This window comes from Siphateles boraxobius, unplaced genomic scaffold (assembly GCF_051911475.1).
Source record: "Siphateles boraxobius isolate OS27281-9 unplaced genomic scaffold, OSU_SipBor_1 29, whole genome shotgun sequence".
NCBI lineage: Eukaryota > Metazoa > Chordata > Actinopteri > Cypriniformes > Leuciscidae > Siphateles > Siphateles boraxobius.
This window is the reverse complement of record NW_027508908.1, coordinates 11,864,322-11,888,756: the sequence shown is the minus strand read 5'-3', so window position 1 is coordinate 11,888,756 and position 24,435 is coordinate 11,864,322. Positions and strand designations below refer to the sequence as shown.

At 38.3% G+C, this 24,435-nt stretch overlaps 1 protein-coding gene across 2 annotated transcripts in view; it reads right to left on the bottom strand.

Annotated features, from left to right (window-relative positions):
- Positions 1-24,435, bottom strand: part of stox2a (storkhead box 2a) — a 56,768-nt gene that overhangs the window by 5,746 nt on the left and 26,587 nt on the right. For both annotated transcript variants that reach the window (XM_077246613.1, XM_077246614.1), the window contains exons 2-3: positions 9,270-9,422; positions 297-2,817 (exon numbers count right to left, since the gene is read on the bottom strand). In XM_077246613.1, coding sequence (XP_077102728.1) covers positions 297-2,817; positions 9,270-9,422 — 2,674 coding nt within the window. The remainder of the gene's footprint in view (positions 1-296; positions 2,818-9,269; positions 9,423-24,435) is intronic.

The window sequence follows — 24,435 nt, the reverse complement described above, 5'->3', positions numbered from 1 at the left end:
AGGTGCAGTCTAGTTAAAAACTGTAATAAAACGAAACATATATAAAACATGTCCTATGAAAAACACCAGACATTAGACCTAAACACTATGTCATTTTGTGGGGTGTCAGAAAAGTAAAAAAGTTGATTCTGGCACATTAGCAATTTATATTAATTAGTCTTTTAAAAAAAAACAGAAAACCCCCACAGAAGAATGGCAATAAATTGAGGCACTAAACACTTGTTCACGATCAACAATGGACACTCAAATATGGGTTTTTAATTCTAGCATCTTCTTTCTATGGAGCGAGTACTTACCGAGGGGAGTTAAACCCACTGTCTACAGTCACACTACTGCTGTCCATGCTGTCCAGCCGTGCCGAGTGAGCAGTCTTCTGGCTGTTATTATTCTCGCTCTCCTTAGGGCTAAGTAGAGTCAAGTTGTTCTCAAATTTACGCTGTAAATCCCGGTCTTTCTCCCGTTCTAGCAACCACTGCATGGTCCCACCACCTCCACCACCATCTCCGGCCCCTGCCCGCCCCTTTGTTTCTGTCGGGGCCGCCTCTTTACGGGAGGCCTCCTCTACCTCCTCCTCATCGTCATCATCTGACACGTTGTAATAGTCAAAAGCAGCTTCAGATGTGGAGGGAGCACCCTGTTCTGTGCCTGTAGGTGCCGGGGCAGAAGCAGACAAAGGGGTGGAGTTAGGTGGCTGTTGGGTCTCCAGAGTGTCAAGGACCTCGGATGATTTCATATGCGGAGTCTTACGCAAAGTACCTGACTTTGAGTAGCCACTGTCCACATAGCTCACAGTCAAAACATTGAGTGGCGGTTTGAACAAAGTGTCCTTACTGAAAATCTCTTTCCTCTTGTCCACCCCGCCACCAGTGTTACCACCACCTCCCCCGCCCCCTGGGTCAGTGTTGTGTTGGTGCTGTATCAACCGTCCATTGGGCATAGGCTCAGGTGTCTGGCTCGGTGTGGGTTTGCAGGAACCGCTGTGCCCCTTTGTCGAGGAGTCCTCTTTGTACTCCAAGGGGTGAGGAGATGGGAGGTGTGGTGTCTGCCGGTCAGCTGGAGAGCCCTTGTGGATTCCATCAGATGGAGTTAAAGTGTCATGGTCAGATTTGCCCAGAGGCAGCGGGGCAGTAAGGATTGTTTCATTCGATGTATTGCACTGAAAGTAATCATCAGTCAAAGGCTTTGGCGACAGGGCCTTCAGGTCACTGTAGGCTGGGAGGCTGTCCCTGCTCTTGTTCCGTTCTAGAGGGCTACAGAGCCTCGATTCATCCAAACTCATTTTGCCTATTTCAAGTACAGACATTTCCGAACTAAACTTGGCAGCAGAAAACATGATGCATGAATAGTGTGGGGCCTTTTGAGAGGAGGCCCTTAGCGTCCCATCATCGGTATAGTATCGGCTTCTGTCATCGGGACTTCGGTCGTAATCCTCAGTCGTGCCAAGTGTAGAGCTCCCACCTCCCAGCGGGCCCTTGGAGTTGTCCATAGAACGTGATCGCTCTTTAGCCTTATCGGGCCGCTCGTTACGTGACTTGCGGTCCTGAGTGTGGCTGTGGCTCCGGTGCACTCTAGAATGTGACGTCCCACGTGAAGGCTCAGGGAAAGGCATCTCTGTCCGCCTCTTTGCAAGCTCCCCTGAAACATCCCACTCCGGGGTGACAGGAAAGTGTGACTCAGCAATGTTGGGGTTGCTGTGGACAAGATAGGCACCACCGCTTCTACGTTCCACCGTGTACATACCCTCTCTTGGCGAGCGTACCAGAGAATGGCTGAAAAAACGGTAGTCCCTCTCCAGGCTGACTGCTGGCAGGTCCAGATTGGAGCCCTCTGAGGGGTCTCCCCGAGAAGCTCGCGTCTTGCTGTGCGAACGAGACTTCCCGTGTGGTACACGCCGGTGACCTCGGCTGCGGCGACTGCGAGCACTGTGCTGTGCTGAGCTGGCCTTGAGGCGCTGAGCTCGTTCCTCTTCCAGACGCTTCATGACAGCTGTGTGACGGGCCACGTTCTCCACTGTCAGGTCTGGGTTGATGCGGCGAATGATCTCCATCTCCACCTCACGGGGGATCGCTGCGGCCGACGGTGTGTCCTCATCCCTCAAGGGCCACTCCTCTGGAGGGAACTGTGCTGAAAAGGTGGCCAGCTGTTTGGTCTTGTCCTTTTTGAAGCTCAAACGGAAAAGCTTCAGCCCAAACTTCTTAGACTGTCTCTCACTGCTGCCCCCACCACTGCCCTCCTTCTTCTTGGTTAGCGTGTCTGTCTTGTAAGAGAAGGTGGCGGTCATGCTCTTGCTCTTATCGGTGGGGTCAGGTGGGTGCTGAATGGTAGATGGAGGGGGTGGGGGTTGTGTGTATGAAGGGGGATCTCCTTTGGGTTCTTTTGGGGATTTCCTTTGAATTGTGGAGGTATGAATGCTGGGCACCTCATCGCGGTAGGCATTATAGGAGTCGCAGTGGTTCTTAGGGTTAGGCCTTTCTCGTACACAGCCAGAGGTGGAGGGAGTGATGGTTCCAGATTGTGGTGATGTGCATTGTTGTTGAGGTGGTGGCTGTTGCTGTTGAAGCTGTTGCTGCTGTTGTTGAAGCTGTTGCTGCTGTTGTTGAAGCTGTTGCTGCTGCTGTTGTTGCTGCTGCTGCTGTCGCTCTGGGTGTCGCTCGTCCAGGTGGTACCACTTGCTGTTGGTGCGGATGAGGGATGGGGTGATGAAGTAGGTCTGTGGAGTAACAATGAAGTAGCCTTCTGGTGTGGGGTAGATCTTCCTTTCCCGAACCAACATGTTCAGCGTGTGCCGCAGGATCTCTGGACTCGGAGTGGGTACACCTGAAGAAAATAAAACCATATGTAAATTTCATAATCTTCATAGTGCAAACTAAATGTAAGTGCTAACACAATGTTTTCTATTTGTTTAACATTTGTGATATATAATAAAATTAAATCAGTACCAATTTATTTGTCATAGGAATAGCTCAACAGGCAAACACTTGGATGTGAAAAATAGAGAGTGGGGAAGAGTGGAGGAAAAAGTTTGAGGGGGGATGGGGGGTGTTGTGAGATTATTGGATTAGTGGATTCATGTTGATGTCAGCATTATCCAAAACAGTTCTGATATGCCAAACTTAGGAATAACTGTGAGTATATATAAAAAAACTATAGAAGGCCAATCAAAAGAAGAGCATTGGTTGCTGATTTATGTCACCACCAATCACAACAAACCAGCCATTACCTCATCTTTCATCATCATGTCTGTAAGCCCCTCAATGTAATAACAAGACAAAAACTGCCATTGTGTGACTTACCAAAGGGGTCCTCCTTCATAAGATTAACTCAAACGATGATAATATAAAAAATATAAAATAATAATAATAATAATAATAATACTAATAATATTAGATAATAATCATAATAAAACTGTTGATAATTGTTTTGGTAGTTTCTCCCAGATTAAGATTTTAAGTAGTGTAGATATTTTACTTTTTAGATTTTAGATTTCACACCAGTGTTCCAAAGATCATATTTTGAGAACCACTGTTATGTACTTTGTTTAAAAAAAAATTTTTTTTCCTAGTTATAAAAATATTTTCATATGCAATTAAAATGGATCAAAAGCACTCAAAGACAGACAGACAGATTTGTGACATGACTCAGTACTGTGGATGTTTCTTTGACTTTAGTATTCTTTTGAGTCACATGTGTAAACTAAGTAAACATCGTCTGTAACTCACAGACAAGGAGCACCAACAGGGTAGACTGCACTACAGGGTACATGGTGTCCTCGCTGCACTCAAGTCCTCACTTCACCCAAATCAGCTTTTCAACACTCTCAATCACAGAAACACACACACAGTGGATAAAAGAGCAGATAAGCTGTAACTAGTCAGGGTTAAGTGTTGCCTGCCATTACATCATACAGTGGTAGTTGCCATACCAACATGATGCAACCCAAAGCCTCTGTTCATTTTTTCCCACTCCTCCTTTAAAGGAAAGCAGGCAGACTATTCAGGTGAAGTTTGCACACTTTGCACATTGATTGACTGATTTCTCTAAACATCGCTGGGCAACAGAAGGCGTACAACAGGCTCATTCTACAGACATTATTAAAAAATAATGTTTGATAAAATACAAAAACAATTGCTTTGGACATTCACCTTTTTCTGAAACTGTAAACTGTTGGAGTTTACAGTTGTAAACTGTTTCCCATTTTTCCATGGGAAAAATAGTGTCATCATAAATTTTATTTCCACCAGACAAGTACCATTATAATATTAAAGTGTAAATTGCAGGTTAAATTTTTCACGAAGATAATGCAATGTGCTTATTAAACATAAAGATAAGAACCGCCCACCATTGTTTTGTATGTTTTTTATACCGAAATGCTGAATATAATATGAAAAGTTGGTACATTTTACACTCCCTCTCCCTTCCACTAGGCTGGGCGTGACGTCATAAAAGGGACTCAAGCTTAGAGTTAACAAGTAGTCTAACGGCAAGTAGGAGGAGACCTAACTCAGCAAGCAAAAATGGTGTTGATGAATGAAATAACCCAATTGTAAACATACTCGTGTGTGCTTGCTATGAGATTACCATGATTCTGCCTGAAATTAGTGTAAACTATTCGCAAAACGGGTTCAGACAGCATGCGTCAAAACCAGGATGCTGTGTGAGGCACGTCAGATTAATGTATTATTTGATGATAATTTTTACTTTTCACACCGTTTTAAAAAATAAAAACAGACAGTACAGTATACAGTACTCAAAACTTCGAATTTTATTATAATTGTATTTCATATAATATACAATAATGTCATTTTTACTTCTTATATCAAATGTGATAATTGCTAGTACATTTAAAATATCAGAATATGCTCCCCATACAAATTTTAAATGAAATAACGAGGTCATAATATTGTGAGTTTTACACCATTATGGAAACAATAGAGAATGAATCGACAATCTCTGTGATCGATTCGCGCTTAGGTAGCATTTTTCGACAAGGCAGCACAAATCGCCTGAACACCGGTCGCGGCGCGGGTCGAGCTGCTCCACTAAACTCCAAAACGCGTTCACCTCACGGCAGCACATACTCTCCACTGCTGATTCCATTGGGTGGCATAGCCCACACAAACACCTGTCAAACACAGCGATAGAGACATCGATCTCTTTTTTTCTTTCTGACAATGAGCATCGCTAATTAGTTGCGATTTAGCACATGCAATATCGCGTTCTGTCTGCAGATGCCAGCAAAAGCGTCATTGTGCCTGTGCAGTGTGTGCATCTCTACAGCTCTGATTAGGACTACTAACACCATGTAAGTAAATAATGTCTTCAGTCGTTGTCCCTCCTTGCTATTCTACATGACGACAAGATTTTGAAAAGACTTTGGCTTGTTCCCTAATGTTATCCGTGTTAGCACCAGGTTAACCTAGGCTAGCTCTAGCTACTCACCATGACACCTGGCCAACCCTCCACTCATTTTCCTCACACCAAGCATTGATAACTCTTTGAGGGCCATGATTTCTGGCAATTTGCTCCCCTCTCTCACGCCTGACTGGTTCAAAATTGTCCATAGTCAAGCCACAAACAGAAGGAATCTAGCAGAGTATGGGTTGCTACTCCCTTTTATGATGTCATCACCCAGTTACGGTAAAAAACATGCTACCTTTGAAGAAACCCCAATAAATGTTATTTTAACGCATTTTAAGACAGAAATTTTTAAATATTTACATATTGAGCACTTTAATCTACACATTAATTGGTTGTGGTGGTTAACCTGCAATTTACACTTTAAGTAAGGCAGAAAAACAAATTGTATTGTCCACTCCAAAACAGTCACAATAATCATAACCAACAATTGAACCTTCGCTAAGCCACGCCCGAAAACTGCCACTGGCCAATCGTGTCTTAGCAACCGTAGGTAGGCGCGGGAGGTCTGGCAAGCTTTTGAGCGAGGGAAACATGCCGAAGCGTTGTGCGTAGGGATTGTGCAAATCTGATACCCGGTATCCTAAAAGTTTGGACAAGGGAGTGTAATTTTTTTCCTTCACTTAAATCTAAAAGCCAAGGGGAGAAATGATGTGCGTGGGTCAAGCAGTGTGGGAGAACCCATTCACAACTACAACTTGGAAATAATGACGGTTCTTTGTTCATAATGCATATATATTTTCACGTAAAATAAGACGATTAAAGACAAGACGGAGGCTCACTGACATACTTTAAAATATATTTCAGCATTTTGTTAATCGACGGCCTACTACCCCTGACTGAATAACTTTAACCCAATCTGATCGCGGCTCTCCCGGTGTTAGTGTTATTCCACAATATTTATAGATAAGCTGTTTGATTTATAATCATTAGATTATTTTCACATTTCACTTACCCTACTGTGCACGAGCATAGCTGTTCCTCGATTTGTGTGTTTTCCCATTTGAATGGTCAGCGAATGAGGCGGCTGCTGCTTGAGCTGGGACTATAGGCCTTTAGCTTCAATTTTTATGAAATTATTCTCCATACGGTTGCATATTATGTTGTGGATATACCCCTTGAATGCATACTGCAGTCCCTTTTGTCTTGCTCTCTCAGATATTTCACATGTTCGCCAAAAATTACTAATTATCTCATTGGGAATGTCTGACACCGGTGCATACACACTGTAATAGACGTGCCAGGCGCAAAAGCTTGTCAGGCATAGCAACAGTAACTAGGGAGGGCGGGGCTTAGCGAAGGGTCAATAGAGTGCCGAAGTTATGACGAAACTTTGTAGGCCAAAACGTGGAAGTGAGTTAGCATTTTAGCACTTCCGGTTCCCTCGCCCTAAAGTCTATGGGTTTTTTGAATGGGTTTTTGCTAAACCGCCTGAAATAAGGTCTGTGGTTTAACAAAGCCTCTAAATGTTTTCACGTTTTGATCTATGACATAAAACACACCAGTTATAACCTACTTGTGGTTTTGAAAATTTTATATAGGCTTCAAAATGTGTAAAATTTGGATTTACTTGTAAAGATTATCTTGATAGACAAAACGTGTAAGGTTTCACAACCTTCACAACCTTCTTTGTTGAACACAGATCTTATTTTTTGCGATTTTCCAAAAGTCTATGGGGAAAATGCATAGCTATTCGTTTGAGAGAACCCATGCGCCGCAAACTTCTGAGTTGTCCAACAACATTATTAAAAAATAATGAGTGACGTCATAACTTCGGCACTCTATTATAGTAGTTGTTCCAAAAAAGGCATTTTTATAAAATGTACATTATTATAAAATCATTTTTGATTGTGGTGGGGTATGAATATTTTCCATTTCATTCAACAAATCAAAATTATGGTCAGTCTTTCTTTACTGTAAATACCTTACCCTAAAAATACTGATAATGGATTTGACCAAGTGCTATAATCTCAGCATATATATAATAATGCCAAAAAAATTATGAGGCACAATCTTTTTTATGACAAGGATTATCCCCCAAAAATGGAAGCCTTTTTATGATGTTACATATAAATCCTAATTTGGAAATTCCTAATGTGTCTATTATAAAATACTGAAATACTGTATGAGTGTTTACAGCATTACAGCATTAATGCAGCATTAGATTTCAGCATTACAGCATACGAGAGAGAGAGAGAGAGAGAGAGAGAGAGAGAGAGAGTGTGTGTGTGTGTGTGTGTGTGTGTGTGTGTGTGTGTGTGTGTGTGTGTGTGTGTGTGTGTGTGTGTGTGTGTGTGTGTGTGTGTGTGTGTGTGTGTGTGTGTGTGAGTGTGTGTGTGTGTGTGTGTGTGTGTGTGTGTGTGTGTGTGTGTGTGTGTGTGTGTGTGTGTGTGTGTGTGTGTGTACACAATAGGGCTGGGATGATACACCTGTCTCCCAATTCGATACTAGTCACCTTTATTTATACAGCGCTTTTTACAATACAGACTGTTTCAAAGCAGCTTTACAGTGAAAATAGGAAATGAATTCAACAAAGATTGTTTTGGCTGTACTGCAGCTCTAGAAGAAAGCCATTGTGGAGCTTAAGTATGTTTTAAAAAACTTTGATCCATTTCCGTTGTAAAAGTCATTAGTTATTAACTTAAGAGCTGCTTACACGACACCATTTTCAACTGAAAACAGAATGCTTTTAATGGGTTCTAGCCGTTCATTTACATAAATGACTCTCCATCCGCCATTTATCACTTTCTCAATATGACGTCATGCAATGCTCACTGTTTTCAACACATACTGCATTTGCTGAAATAAGAGGTAACTCTCCTCTGCCTTGTCTAGACTAAAATAAAGAAATTTAAAAGGCACACTGTGTAATCTTTCGCCACAAGAGGTCATTTATTCAAAACAAAGGCGTAGCTTGATGACGCCTTGATTTCGCGGAATTATGGGATTTGTTGTCTTCACCTTTACAGCCGGCGGAGAATACGACGGGACCCTGGCAGAAATCATATTCATGGTTGACCGGTAATGTATTTAAAGATTTATTGATGTTACGAAAGCATGGAGCGGAACAAGACAATGCTAATAAAAGACAAGCACGGCACACAGCTCGAGAGCAGTGGAGCTTTTATTATGCTTTCAGACCGCTTCCGCTGCTTCCGCTCATGCAAATGTGGGGTAATGCAGCGCTGTTTTATTATATTAGATACATTTGAGTGTGTTGAAAGTTGTTATAATGCTACTCTGTGCGTTCGCTCGGCGGCTACTATATGAAACCAATTTCACACTGCAGTGAGCTAGATGGATATTAGGCATGGTAAATATGGTACTCGAAGTAAATGAAGAAAACGAGATTTAAACAAAAAGAATAACTGTGGTGAGCTTTATAACACTGATTTGTTTTCTGTCGACGAATGTCTCCAAACAGTTGCTCACTTGTCTAATAAAACACAATATATTAAAGCGTCTTTGGTATTTCCATGGTTTCTACAAAATAAACCCCGTAAATCGAGGGTAACGCGGGTATAATGTCAATGATAGGCGACGCACAGACACAATCCATGTCATGGTTAAAACTGCTAATTTCTCTCGATTTAAACATTCTTAGAAACATTTGGAAAAATGTAAGTGCACAAATCAACAAAATATATAGCCTAACATTGTTTAATTGGTTTTTGGATATTTTGATCCAAAATGCCTACATACTGTGCCTTTAATATGAATTAATATCGATTCTGGAATTCATTAATATATATATATATATATTTTTTTTTTTTTTATCGTAAAAAAAATTGCGATAGTTAGGTGGATCATTTTCCTCTCCCAGCCCTAGTACATAAGTGTGTTTGGAGGGCTACCCGGGAAGCAGGTGGCAAGGTGCTCCGTCAGCGCATCTTGTGTGACAGGCTTGCGGGCAGAGTTCATGGCTGAGATGGCCAGACACAGAATCTCTCCCAGTGGGATGAACTGAGACTGACTGATGGGTGACATACTGATTGGAGATACATCGCCTAGAGAGAGAGAGAGAGACACACACACAATAAAAAAGAAATTCAGTCCTACTTTACTAGAACATGTTTGTGTTGCATTAAAAAAGGTGACATTTAAGGACCAATCAGTTGCCCAACAAGCAATCAACAAAATAAAAAACCCCTAAGGATAATTATTCTGAAGTTCAAGATGTCTCCAATAGTATTAATGTGGGACCTGTTAAGAGAGAGAGGAGAAAAGAGGAGTTTAAGGCCAGGGAGGGGCGTGGAGCTTTCAAGATGCTGTCCGGTCACAACAGTAGTATGAGGGTCATCCAGGGTGTGTGATCACATGTTGCTAAATGTGACCTTATACTGACGACTCAGCGATAAGCCCCTCAGGCCATGTGTCAATATTGATCCCAAAAAAGCACCCATGCATATTGGATTTACTAGAAACACAGTTTAGAGCAGTCAAACATGTTATATCACATAATACATCTGAGAGATTTTACTTCACTTTTGCATGAAAACTAAAATGCCCCTGGAATGAATTTTGAGTTATAATGGAATATAATAAAGAAATAAAAATTAAATACAATATTGGAATATTTTATATAATTTATGTATTACCCACTATTGTGAGATACTGTAATAGTGAGAACTGAGTCAGCATTATCTAAACCACTGCTGGCAAGGCAAAATTAATATTATGGATCATTTATACAGTTTTTGATATTGAAATTAAGTTCAATTTGGTCAAAGGAGAGGATGAGATGATATTACAATGCATAATTCTATAGTATTGTTCATAAAACAATCATAAATTGTACACTTTAGCAATCTTTATTGCTTGGAGATGATGTCCAAACTGATTAGCAGCTAAATAAACACTGATCAAGTGTCTGTTCACGTGCTTTGAAAGAAGCCAAAAAATATCTAAAGAAAAATCATATCTTTTACACTGAGGTTAAACTGTAAGCCTGAAGAACTCCTTTAACCTTTAAAGATTATGTTATTCTTCGCTTCTTAGCTCGGCATGGTAAAAGAAAGCATAAAACTGGTCTGAGCCTAGCATGAAGGGCAACAAAGGGTCTGAAGCTGCGCTGCTAACACTGCAGGATGCAGATAGGATGACATCATCCACACGGAGCTGCTTCTCGTGTGTGTGTGTGTGTGTGTGTGTGTGTGTGTGTGTGTGTGTGTGTGTGTGTGTGTGTGTGTGTGTGTGTGTGTGTGTGTGTGTGTGTGTGTGTGTGTGTACGGCAAGCAAAGGACCATCACTCAAATCCCAGCCTGCTGTCTTACTGTTCAAGCAGAGTATATACAGACAGCAACATGCTGCTCCTAACCTTCAAGTCTAAATGAATTCGTTGCATTCGTGGCTGTAGGGGAGGCTGGAAGCCTAGTGTTGTTTTTGAGAGGTATCAGCATGTTAGAGCTAAATTCACTTGCTCTCCATTATGAATTTTATTGTTTTTACTTTAGTAGGGGGAGGAGAGTGGGTGTGAGGATGTGTGAGAGAGAGCGAGAGAGAGAGAGAGAGAGAGAGAGAGAGAGAGAGAGAGAGAGAGAGAGAGAGAGAGAGAGAGAGAGAGAGAGAGAGAGCAGAATGGAGGGAGGCGCAGAGAGACCCCTCCCTCAGCTCCTGTGCTGCAGCCATCAGAAAAGGCGGATCTGACGATGGACAATTACCCAACATGCTCCACTCCACACAAAGACAGGAGAGGTGTGACCAATCACAAGCAAGCTTCATCCACACCTTTTTTTATACTCTCCTCCAGCACTGCTCCCTGACACACAGACACACACACACACACACACACACACACAAGCTAGGTGCTGAATTCGTTGTTATGGCAACGCATCCCAGTTGCTCTCTCTTGTTACTCAGATGTGTGCTACTCCAGGATCTCTCTCTCTCTCTCTCTCTCTCTCTCTCTCTCTCTGTCTCTGTCTCCATTCCTGCTCTTGTGCTACACACTCAATCTTGTTAGTGAAAAATAGAGGAGAGTACGTTGGCTAGAAGACTAAGCAAAACCTGCTAAACCACAAAGGCCATTTAAGTAAATAACCCCAATTATATCCACGCACATCAACTCTTACTCTAGGAGTAGTATATTAATATGGAGTAGAGTATATAGATTTTATAAGGAGTTCATAAACATGTTCAAGATTAAAAAAAAAAAAAAGAATCATGGTTTCAACAAAATTATTAGTACAACTGTTTTCAACAATGATAATTATAATAAATGTTTCTTGAGCAGCAAATCATCATATTAGAATGATTTCTGAAGGATCATGTGACACTGAAGACTGGAGTAATGACGCTGAAAATTCTGCTTTTTCATCACAGAAATAAATTACATTTTAAAATATATTAAAACAGCAAACACTTATTTGAAATTATTACTGTTTTAACTGCATTTTTGATCAAATGCAGCTCTGGTGATGAGCATCAGAGACTTCTTTCAAAAAGATTTTGAACCTTATTGACCCCATTTATAAGTGTAATAGTAAACATTTTACCATGTTAAAATCCATTCCATAGATTTTGTCTTTGAGAGCAGAAAATACAGAAAAGTCAGTTGATTCCATCTGTGCCTGCCTGGTCATCGTCAATAGTCATGGGAAACAGACAGCTATGACATTTATATCACAAACAGAACTATGAATAGAACAAACAAACAGCCCATCCTGCAAAGAAACTTGCGCTTTATACAAAAACAGCATTAAACTTAATGTTTTGTTTGGGCTCTGAGAGACTCAAAGATGGTTTAAAAAGCTCAAAAAACATACTTAACATCATAGTATCAGGATGCTATTTTATGACTTATGTTGATCTTACGAAAACTGACTTGCAACAATTTAAACTAGATATAGACCCCAGATATAAAACATGAATAAAGCACTATAATGAATGAAAGCATTATTATTGATGTAGCTATGTACATTATTCATATTTTTGCATAGCCCTACACCAGTGGGGTCTCTGGGACCCCAAAAAAATAAAACAAAGTTAACCTTTGTTTATTATTCTCTCTCTTTCTGCAAAATGGGGGAAAGGGCTTAAATATTGTCACATTATTCATACTAAAATATAGCATTGAGTCTTTGTGCTAGCCGGCTTGTGTGGATGCAAGCACATCTAAGGTGACGTCATCCCACTGGGCGTAAGCATTTAACAGGAAGGGGGAAGAAAGAGAGAGAGAGTGAAAATGAGGTCAAAAGATGAGAGATAATTTACCACCTTATAACTTATAATCAATGTATTACAGCTTCTAAAATTGTTTAAGAATGTAGCACTTGCTGCAAACATTTAACAATAGTCAATGAAAATAGCAAACGCTTCACTGTCTGAAATGTGTTAAGCAAAGTAATTTATGATATTTAATTTAACGTGGACTGATGTGGCTGGGGAAAAGACCAGTATCAAGTGTATTTTGTACTAAAAAGGGGTGGATATATTTTTCATGCTTTGTCACTCAATGTTTCAAGGATATGCATGAGCCTTTAACTATATGCTGCCTTCTAATTCACAGGGACCCTACGCAGTGTTCACTACACAATTGTATATAATAGATCTATGTCAATTTATAGAAAATATTATGTCATATTAGTGGTGGGCGATATGACCAAAATCTTAAAAAGTAATTTTATTTTACAATAACGATATATATCACCAATATAGTTAATTTTGCTTTAAATAAAGTTATGAAATAAAAAAAATTATACCGTTGAAATTTCATAATTCTTATCACCATTTTCAATTTCATTTAAAAAACCAATACTAGCCTAAAAAAACCCAAGCTTACTGAAGACAAGTTAACAGTAATAAAGAAAGAGCAAAGAAAACAAACTACAACAGAACAAAGACACAAATTAAATAGACTTACCTGAAAAACCTCGTGCACTAGAAATACTACATAAAATGTATAAAGTAATCAAATGCATAAAAAACAATGCATAGTCTTTACTGTGTAAATTAAATATACATTAATTCTTATTAAAGTTACAAAAGTGATTCAGTCAAGAGCAGTGAGAGATTTTCTCTCTTTCATGTTGTTTGATTAGCATTAATAACGGCAGCAGGTCAATTTGGATCCAATATACTTGTGCATTTTCTTTCTCAAGGCATAAATGACTCTGTAAAATCACCTGTTTTTAAACCGCAACGTCACATGAGCATAACTGCGATAGAGACGGTAGTCCAAAATATCTACTGGTTGACAAATTTCACTGGTTAAAAACCTCTACATTTAATAAGAGCTGACTAAAAGTGCTAGACCCGCAACTCATTTTAGCGTATGATCTGGGTAAACTTCCCTCTCCACTTCCTGTGAAATGATTTACGTATGTTAATGTATTCCCAATGCCATTTGCAGTGCTCTTCACTTTGAAAATGTACTCTTCCAACAATCTGGAACCACACTTAAAATGTCTTAATATCCTGTGAAGTCCACTTAGCAGTGCACTGTTGGGCGATTGATATCAATACAGATCTGGAATACTATTAAACAATATAAACAATAAGAAGAATTATTTTGTCAACCACTCTGTTCCTCGCTACGGGCCGGCCTTTTAAATAGTAAAAGAAAACCAGGAAAATAAAATAAAATAAAAACTGTGATATTAATTATGATGAAAGACCAGCTGTGCTTTACAACAAATGGGGAAAAAGAAAATTATATTTATCTTTATCTTATAAAGACGTCACCAACATAATCTTATAAAACTCAGGTAGAAGTTTGACTGAGGCAACACTAGGTGGAGGCAGGAATCCAAAATGTCAAAAACCAATGGAGGGGAAAAAAGAGAGCAGCAAAATGTTTTCTAACATAAATGTATTTTTTAATCTCATAACTTACATTCTTCTAAGGCAGTCACCCTCTCTTGAATATTCAACACGTTTTGAATATCAAACAAATGTTATCCAAATCTATCTGCAGCCTTATCTTCCTGAATTACTTTATTATTAGAATCAATGTTGGATAATAAAGCTAATTTTCTAGCCTAATTCAAACCTGAAAACGCTCAGTCAATTCAGGGGTGCTACCACACAACTGAGAGAAGATGGAGGCTTGGTCACCTGACTAATCTCCTTGGTGATCTATGATGTAAACATATCACATTGAGTGGGAGCGAGTGAATGAGGTTCAGTGGGGCACATATTTGTTACCTATTTGAAAAACATGCTTGCAGTCTTGTAAATTTTAAGGTTTGATTATTTATGATAATTTTGAGAATGTTTGATTCATGAATGGCAAAAATGCTAATTTAAAAGTAAGGTTCCTCTTTTTTCTAGAAAGTTAAATAGTGCAGAAACTTGTTATGAAACCTCAAGATTCCATAGAAGACAAGATTTGTCCATGCAAGAGTGGAAAAGTGAGTCTACAAACATGATAAAACTTTCAACGACTGACAATGACTGATGATTTTCGAATTGAAAATATGATTTCTGTTTATCTAAACATTGCAATAATACATCACAATTCCAAGATTATAAGATTGTCGCGCAACAACCCAGGTACATCTTGTACTTTGTTAGCACTACATCTTAAAAAAAGTAAAAAGAAACAGGGAAAGAAAGAGAGAGAGGGCCTACCTAAATCCTCACAGCTGTCCACTGAACGAGAGGTGACCTCATTTTTTGTGGGAGACGACACAAAAGATCTGTCTCCATGACAACAAACCAGAAAAAAAAGTGTTTGCTTGTACACACCAAATGTGGCCAGCACTACCCTTGGAGTCCTATTGTATAGGCCATGCTTTCCACCTGTGCTGTGGCGCTGTTCACTCTGGGCCTGCAATAGTTGAGGCATAGATCAAGAGCCAAGTGCAAATCAAAATCTTTCAGCAAATGGATGAAACTACACATTTTTTTCTCAATCCCTTTAGGTGAAAGTGTTTTTTTCTAGGTATAAACTTTCCATTAACATTCTACATTAACATTCTAAACTGTCCATTAAGATTCTACATTCCACATTAACATTCTAAACTTTCCATTAACATTCTACATTACAAAAGACGGGGAACCACATTAAAATGGCTTTACATACTACAAATCTAAAAATACGCCACATTTCTATACATCAATCAGTAAAGTATGACATTCACCCTCTTCCACGCATTCACCATGCCCACAAATTACATCACATCCCATATGGCTGCCCAGCAGCTTCAAACTAGTTCAACTCCACCCATAAGACACACATCCACACACACTCCCTCTCTTACTGATAGGTAGGTAATGGATTAGGGTCACCAGACTGACTGGCAGGACTAAAACAGGTTGTTGGACAGACTTAAGCCTTGTTTATGTGTAGTCACGTCAGAATGCAGCACAAACAAATGCATTTAAATTTAGCAAAGCATGTCTCAGTGATGCCGGAAACATCTTGGTTACATCCACAATATATAAATAGACATATAAACCATCACTTTAAATTAATATTTAGGACATGTGAGTGGATTGGGCCATGTGACACATCTGGCAGTCAAATGCAAAGCAGGACACTTGTCAGAGGTTGCTAGAACAATGTCATTTTTTAGTAGGCAAATTTCATCAACCTCGTTTTCAAAAAAATGATCAGTTTAGCCATTTTTAGACCGAACTGAATCTGAATTTTAGACCCAGTTTAATAGGGTCCTAGGCCAAGTTAAGTTTCAAATAGATGGGAATATTTTGGTCACAATTACTAACTGAATCAGTTTTGTGAACTTCTAGACTAAACTGTACACAATATCTTTTGAAATTTATGGTACAAAAAGGCAGATTTGGTTGCAAAGAATTTACCATTAAATATACAGTTTGGTGACAATGTTGGGATGGATATTGGTGTCTGTATATTTTGTGATATAATGTTAATATACCTATACTTGAACTACCAAAATAGACAAAACATTTTTTTTTCTGTAAACATGTAATTTTTACAGTGTACTAAGCAGAATGTCAGACCGACTCTCTGTGTAAAATCATGCTACATTTGAAAGAAATTCAGTATGTAGCATACTGTATATGAAAAGTATGTTTTTGTTCTGTAAACATAGATTTTCAACATACAACAGTACAATCAGTGTCAATAAAATTCATTTTCAGCTTTAAAGGTAATGCTGGGCATTCACTAATAGTAGCTCACGGTATGTTCATGTTGTTAGTACAGTAGCAATATTTCAAACACAACAAAAGAGTTCCTCGGAGCTACTCTTCTACATTCTAATTCTCATTTACACTTTCTAAACCACTGGCGATGGGTCTTGGCATTACATGTGTACTAGGCTGAATACTTTTTATTCATCATTACACCAATATATAAAGTGTGATGATGCAAAGCAGAGATATTGTGAGTGGTATGCTAGCAGGGTTAATGTGCAGCTGCAACTAGCCTAGCCTAGCACTGCCTCAGATGAGAGTATACAGACTGTAGGCCACTACACTCCACTGCATTGACTTTCATTCTGCAAATCTGCGTAATGCGTCAAGCAACGTATGAAATTTATATATGAAGAATTTTATCTTTATAACATTGGATTTAAATATCAACTTCAATAAAACATGCTAGTGAGTATGGATGTGAAATCTTGAACCAAAATATCAAGTTTTTTTATTTATTTATTTGTGTATTAGCAGCCAAGGTCACCACGAGAGCTAAAATCAATGGCAGTCTATGTTGTGCTATTGACTGGTCTGGCTATCTTGTGCCAAAACAGAGTTCCGCCCCCTGAACAACCCACATTTACACTCAGATTATCTGATATTGAGAAAGAACTATACATGTAGTAGACCATGTTAACATTATTTTGGATATCTGTTAATGTTTACATTTAAATTTACTGTTTTTAAAGCCGAATTATATTGAGAAAAATTTACATTTATTATTTATTAGGCTTTTTCGAATATTACCTTTCATGCAGTGTGTAATATAGCTGTTTATGAATGTAAAAGGTCAGCAAAGTTTTAAAGATAAAAGTGATCGTCTCCTAAAAGAAAGAATCGATTCTGAACTGCTGAGTCGTCAGCAATTCCAGTCTCACTTCTTATTACACCTACGTAAAAGTGTAATAAATGTACATAATGCCAGTCTATGGTCTTCATTGGCTGCGCGCGAACAACGTCTACTTTGACCCGCCCTCAAAAAGGGGACTCACGGGGAATTGATATGGGAAAAAAACAATGCAATTGTTACTGTTCGTATCATTGCATATACAAATGCTATAGAAGCATCTGGAGAAGAATTGCACGATTCTGGTTAAATTGAAAATTGTTTCAAACAGAGATCACGATTCTCCCATGATTCTGAACAGACAACTAAACAAAATAACACGTAATTTATTAGAGGTTCTGACAAAATGTTACTTGCTGCAGTCTATTAAAAACGTTTAATTAATCTGAATGAGTTATTTTAAAAAATCGGTTTTAAAGAATGATTCAATGACTCGTTTATAAATATTTCACTTGTTTCATTCCTGGATGAATCAGCATTTTTGAACGAACCTCTTAAATTAATGATTCAATGACAAATAAAAATTTTAACAGTCACTTGTCACCATCTACTGGTGTAATAATATAATTGATACAATCGTTATTTGAAAAGTCACGTTAATTTCAAAAGGTGATTTGCTCTATTTCGATCGTTTCGGGAGACATCAGTGTTTATATCCAAACTATATATAAACCAGTTCTTCTGTTTTATTATGAATGATTGTAACACAGAAATAATGAAAGTGTTTACTTGAAAAGACTGTTTGTGAAGCAGTTTCATACCAATACATACAGACTCACAAAAAGCAGATTTCAAGGTTCCGGTGTGAGTTTAAAAGACAGGTGAATCGTTGTCATTTAGAAATTAGATCGCATAGGTGTTTGAATCAAGATTGCGATCATTTAACGATTAATAGTGCAGCTTTATTCCTACTAAAATTCCAACACCCGTTGTAAGCAGAAGACTAATCACAACAGACTGGGCAGTCTGACCAATCAGAGCAGTAGGCTTGTGAAAAAAGGAGGGGTTTCAAGAGACTGAATCTTCCAACGAATCGTTTTCAGACTCTGAGAGAAAATAGGTGAAGTGCAATGTATATTATGAGAAAATTGCAGCGTTTTTTTTATACCTTTGATAGTTGTATAGGAGACCTCAAAATAAGCAACCTAATAGCATAATAAGGGCACTTTAATAAAAATGCTTAAAAGTCACTCACCTTCACTTTCATGACAAAATAAATGCATACATCAAATATTATTCATTTTAGAAACATTGCAAAAAACTCTCTATAGAAAATCCCCCATCATACAGCCACATAAAAAAGGGCATATAAAAACTTCTGATCCTGATATTCTGAGATATCTGTCTCAGAGGCAGATGCTGTTGCACTGGATTCCAAATTTAGCCAGGGCAAGAGTAGCCCTTGCCAAAAGCAGGCCATCCTCTTAAGAGAGTCTGGGGATGGAGTAGCAGAAATTGTAAAGTATCTGATAGTTAAAAGACCAAATGCCCTCCAAGAAATATTTGAGTCAGGAAACATATAAACTTCACTCTTCCAAAACATAACTACATATAAGTGAGCAGTCATGGACAACATACATTTATGGTGTGCAACTGCAAAATTCAAAGACTTGTCATATGAGGATAGAAGGATTCAACATAACATTTTGGTGCTTAACATTAGCAGTGTCAAGCAACTCTGTAATGTTTGCTAAATTTAATTTATATTGCAGAGACACATTTATGTGGGCAAGTGTACATGTGCATACATACCCAATTGGATAGCAATCAGATTGATCACAAATCACTGTGACTAAGTATACATTATAAGTTGCACAGTTACTAAATAACTTATAATAATAACTAATAACAATAATAATCCTGAATAAAATACTTTTCTAGAAACTGCTCTAAAAAAGCGATAAAGAGAAAAAAACAGAAACAAAAAGAACAGTAAATGAACAGGTGGTTTTAACAGAAAAAAGAGGAGCTTTTGCTGGAATAAAACATGGCTGCATAAAGTTATGCACAGCAATTAAGTAACAATTAATTTGACTTATCTAAACTGGGTCAACTGTAGTGGAAGACCACAAGTGAAAAACCTTCTATTTACATTTTATTTTCTTCTAATTTAAGGTTGTCTTGAAACGGAAATTGTTATCATCTTCCTCATTATGACGTATATCCAAAATGGGATATTTATTTTGTCCAATCGGGAATTGAGTGGATCATTGGAGCGATTTGCTATTGCTGCGATGTCCCTTGTGTCAGGGAACACTTCAGGGAAGAGAAGAGATGACAAAAGGGTACGTTTTTTGATAAAAGATTGCGATGGCACGTTAATTAAAAAAAATGATGTACACAGATAAATTTATAATAAACACTGAAATATTACATAAAAAAAATATTGTCAATTTTGATTAACAGCTTTGTAAATTAAAAATATAGCTATATAAAACATAATTTGTATGAAAAGAATATATATATATATATATATATATATATATATATATATATATATAGTAATCTATAGTAATGTCACAATGCCTTATTATTTTGGTATGAAAAATATTGATCATCCATGTTATGCCCAGCACAATCTGAGAATGTTCTAAAAAATCTTTTGGGCTTCAATGGAAGCAAAATATTTAATGTAATGAAATATGAACTTCTGTACAAATGAGTTAACATGGTCAGTCACAAATTTGCATTTGATTAGTCAAAGAAAAATTGCAAAATACAGTATGCAAAATATAGTAAGTTAAATATAGTATATATAGTATGGACCTCATTGTATAGAGTAGTTTGATGAAACTGGACAAACCTAAGAGTACTCAACCACAGTTTTTCATTTTCTCATTCACTTTTCTGAAGACCAAAAAGTTGGCTTACGACCCAGTGAATCTATCTACAGCAATGGGAACACTCTGTTACACAAACACTTTATTATAAAAATCTTTTAATTTCTTAAGTCAAATTTGTCCCTGATTCTCAACAATGTATAGTGGTCCAGTGTAACTGAAAAGTGAGGGAGTGGATAAAGACGAGTACTCAGGGTGGTCCCTTCAGACTAGGCCCAGACTCTCTGCTGACCCACTTTCATCTTAAGACAAGAACAGTCTCACTCAGTAGCAAACACTACTACAAGCATAATAAGGAGGTGATGAAGATACAGTCCTAATATATGTACAGCCCTCCATGTTACTGTAAGGATTTATTTAGTAACCTTCAGGCCTGGCACAAAATGGAGACCGGCGTTCTTTACGGTAAGGTCAAATATCATGATATAGGACAGACTAGAAACGAACACTTCTTCAAATGGGGGTCAATGCAGAATCTTCACTGCATGCAGTATGTTAGCTTGTAGTCCTATTTCCATGGCCCAATCGCTCACCATCCCTCCCTCTCTCATGCTCTCATTCTCTTCTCAATCATCCCATGCAAATCCTGCATACAGTCCCACTAGTGTGTCAGCATCTGGGATGTCCAGAACTGGGGTGGATATTTTTAGCCTGGTGTGATAGTATGTGTAGAAGAGAGAGAGAAAAAAATGGAACGACAGTGCAAATCTGTGTTGTGAGGAAATAATGAGATGGTTTATATTAAAATAGTTTGAATGTGTGTGTGTGTGTGTGTGTGTGTGTGTGTGTGTGTGTGTGTGTGTGTGTGTGTGTGTGTGTGTGTGTGTGTGTGTGTGTGTGTGTGTGTGTGTGTGTGTGTGTGTGTGTGTGTGTGTGTGTGTGTGTGTGTGTCGGAACAGGGAAACCAAGAGGCACTATATGAGGACATGCACGGCACGCACATCTTTCACACATGCATGTGTGTGTCATTATTAATGCAAAAGGTCCCAAAGGCTTAACTGAGTTCCTCATAGTGGCTGGATGATTTCTACAAATCTATCAGCTGACTGGAGGCGGAGACCAACGGTTTATTCAAGCAGAGCCTCTTCTATCTATCTCTCACATTACTACAGAGGCCAGGCTATTACAGCACCAGCATGGCCTCGTTCCTCTCCCACGCCTAAATCAGGGACTCTGTCACAGCTGGGTCGGTGCGTACGTGCGAGCGTGTGTAGTTACTTTGAGCCACTAAGTACAGTTCAGTGAAAAACAGGCAAGCAAGATGGAACCATTAGTCAACATCAAATCAGAACAGACACTATTTACTTTCTTAATGCACATATTCTTATTGATTTAAAGGTGCAAGTTATGCAAAATAGAAAAAAAATGGATAGCTTTGCAATATTTTATCTAGGGCTGGAACAACGCATTGCCGTTATCGATTAAATCGATATATAAATTAGTCGATTTGCGTAGAATGCGTCGATTTGTCGAGCTGTTTATGTTCCACAATGATGGCGGCTCCTGGGAATGGCGAAAATCAGCCGTTATTAAAAAAATATTGAGTCCAATCTAAAGTGTGGAAATTTTTTAAACATATATTTTGTGCTTAATATGGCTGCGGTTATAAAGCATTCTGTTTTATACAAGCTGCGGTGTGTGCAAGGCTGCGAGAAACGCGGCTAAATCTCTCAGCAACCGGTTACAATATAGCGTTTAGCACTTAACGTTGTTGTTGGTTATTTAAAATATCTAACGTTGTTGTTGGTTATTTAAAATATCTAATGGATGAACCCATGCCTCGATTGGACTAATTTATTTAACTATGCGCTGTCAATCGTGGTAAAACTGTCGCTATGGTAGTTAGTTAGTCAGTAGTTATAATGTAGTTGTGACTTCAGCTGTTTGATCTTTAATTTCCTAAATAAACAAAACAGTTCAAGATCCACACTTGGAAGCAATCACTGCTGTAAATCCCAAAAAGTGACAGTGAATGCAGCCATAGTAAACACCTTTCCTAGGCCTACACTACAGAAATCTTATCTTTTGGGATAAATAATATCATGAGGTAAAAGTTCATCCATAGATTAGTTATGGTTATTATTTATTGGTAAATTAACTAAAGGATTATTCAACAATTAGTTCCAGAACTAATTTGATCAAAACTCTATATAACTCTAAATAGACTTTCCTTTTCCGCTTATCAGGCAGCCGTTTGGATAATGTTAACCGATTATTTTTCATTGTTTTAGCAAACTAATATTCATTGCAATTCATTTTGGTATGAAACGCTCACGTTTCACCATACGATCAATTCCTAATGCATAATACTCAAACTTTTTTCATGGAATAAAATACAATAATTTACAGAAGTAAAAGTAGGTTGCGAATTGAAATTCACACTAATATTAAAAACAAATTTTCACACTGGGAGAATTTTTATTTTTTGTAGGAACACGTTTTATAAGATTTTGGTTTTGCTTGCAATGTAGGACACAGCTAAAGTTTCCACAGACACATAGAGAACAATGAGATTCAAAAGTTTGGGGTAAATCAAAAGTGACAAAAGTGATTCCTGGAAGAAAATGTATCGTGGTTTCCACAAAAAAATACTCAATTAAAAATGCTAAAAAAACAAAACTTATTTTTATAGTACTTATACTATAAATTGAAGGCATGTATTTATAATACTTATAAATCAATGCCATGCATTAGAAATTATATACTTATGTATAGAATCATTTGTAGGCTCCCCATGCTGTTTGGACATAAATGTGTGTTGGCAGTGTGTGTACACAACCACCCAATAGTGATAAAAATCCATCACTCCTTTTTTATTAATCCCCATAAATCATCAGCAGTGTCTCCCAACGACCTGTTTTCAGAATGCTGTTTTAGTGACGTCACTAAGCACAGGCCCCGCCCACGAGTGTTGACAGACACTGCCGTTCTAACATAGACCCGCCCTGATCGAGTTCACAGCTGCTGCACTTACGAGAATGTCTCCCAGCGTTGTAGGTGTTGTGTGGCTGGATGTATTAATCCACATAGCTCTCTCTAGTTACTTCCGAAATCTGAGGCAGCCGCTGAAGACGAGGTGGAATTATTTTGTTTTTAAAGAAAATGCTCCCTCAACTCTACCGAAATTCGTTTATGTATTTGCGCACTTCTTATATCTTACTGTTTACTCAGCTCTTACGGTGAGTTTCTTAAGTAAAACTGACGCTTCATCTTTTGTGTTATGTACAATAAACGTTATCAAATCATATGTTTGATCATCATTCGGACCTGGTCCGAAACAGCAGACTTGTAGGCTATTAATAGTGGATACCGTAATTAAACTACTAAACTATACCTGTTCCATCTCTATACAGCACTCTGACTCTGTAGGCATTATTGTCCGACTCCGGGTCGAAATGAACACCGTTACTGAGAGTTTCTGATATTATTATCATCATTATGTGAGATGAAATTGTGCGGAGACTGAGCGCGAGCTCTTTAAGCTCAGCCCCCTGTGCCGTGCTCATTTGCATTTAAAGGGCACACAAAAAAAAACAGCGCGTTTTTCTGAGCACAAAAAAATGACAATTTAAACATGCTGTAAAAAATTATCTGTTGGGTATTTTGAGCTAAAACTTCACATACACACTCTGGGGACATCAGAGACTTATTTTACATCTTGTGAAAAGGGGCATAATATGGAACCTTTAACAGAACTTCATATCCGGTCAGTATTGAGGAAAGCCACTACAATCACACAGGATCCCACCCACCCCCTAAACCATTCTTTTCAGTTAATGCCATCAGGTCGACGCTACAGAGTCCCACTTGCAAGGAAAAACATAGATACAAATTATTTCATTCCCACGGCTAATACTGAATAACCATATATAGAATACATCAAAAAAAATTGTAGTTTGCACACGTCTGTACAGCTAATATGGCTACTTGTCTTGAGTGTATCCATGTTGTATGTGTTTTTTTATGTCATCTGAGCCTGTCTTGTCAAAGACAAATTTCTGTCATTTGTAATGGACAATAAAGTTTTTCTTATCTTATCTTAAATGTAGGGCTATAATAAGAGCACAGCTATTTGTATGCAGCTGGTCTCATTGTAAAATGGGTGGTAAGCACAGTAAGCTAACTTTAATTGTAGTAAGACCCATGAGATAGTCAAGGATTTATATTAGTCTGTACTCAGTATACAATGATTACCCTGCACTGACAAGTAAT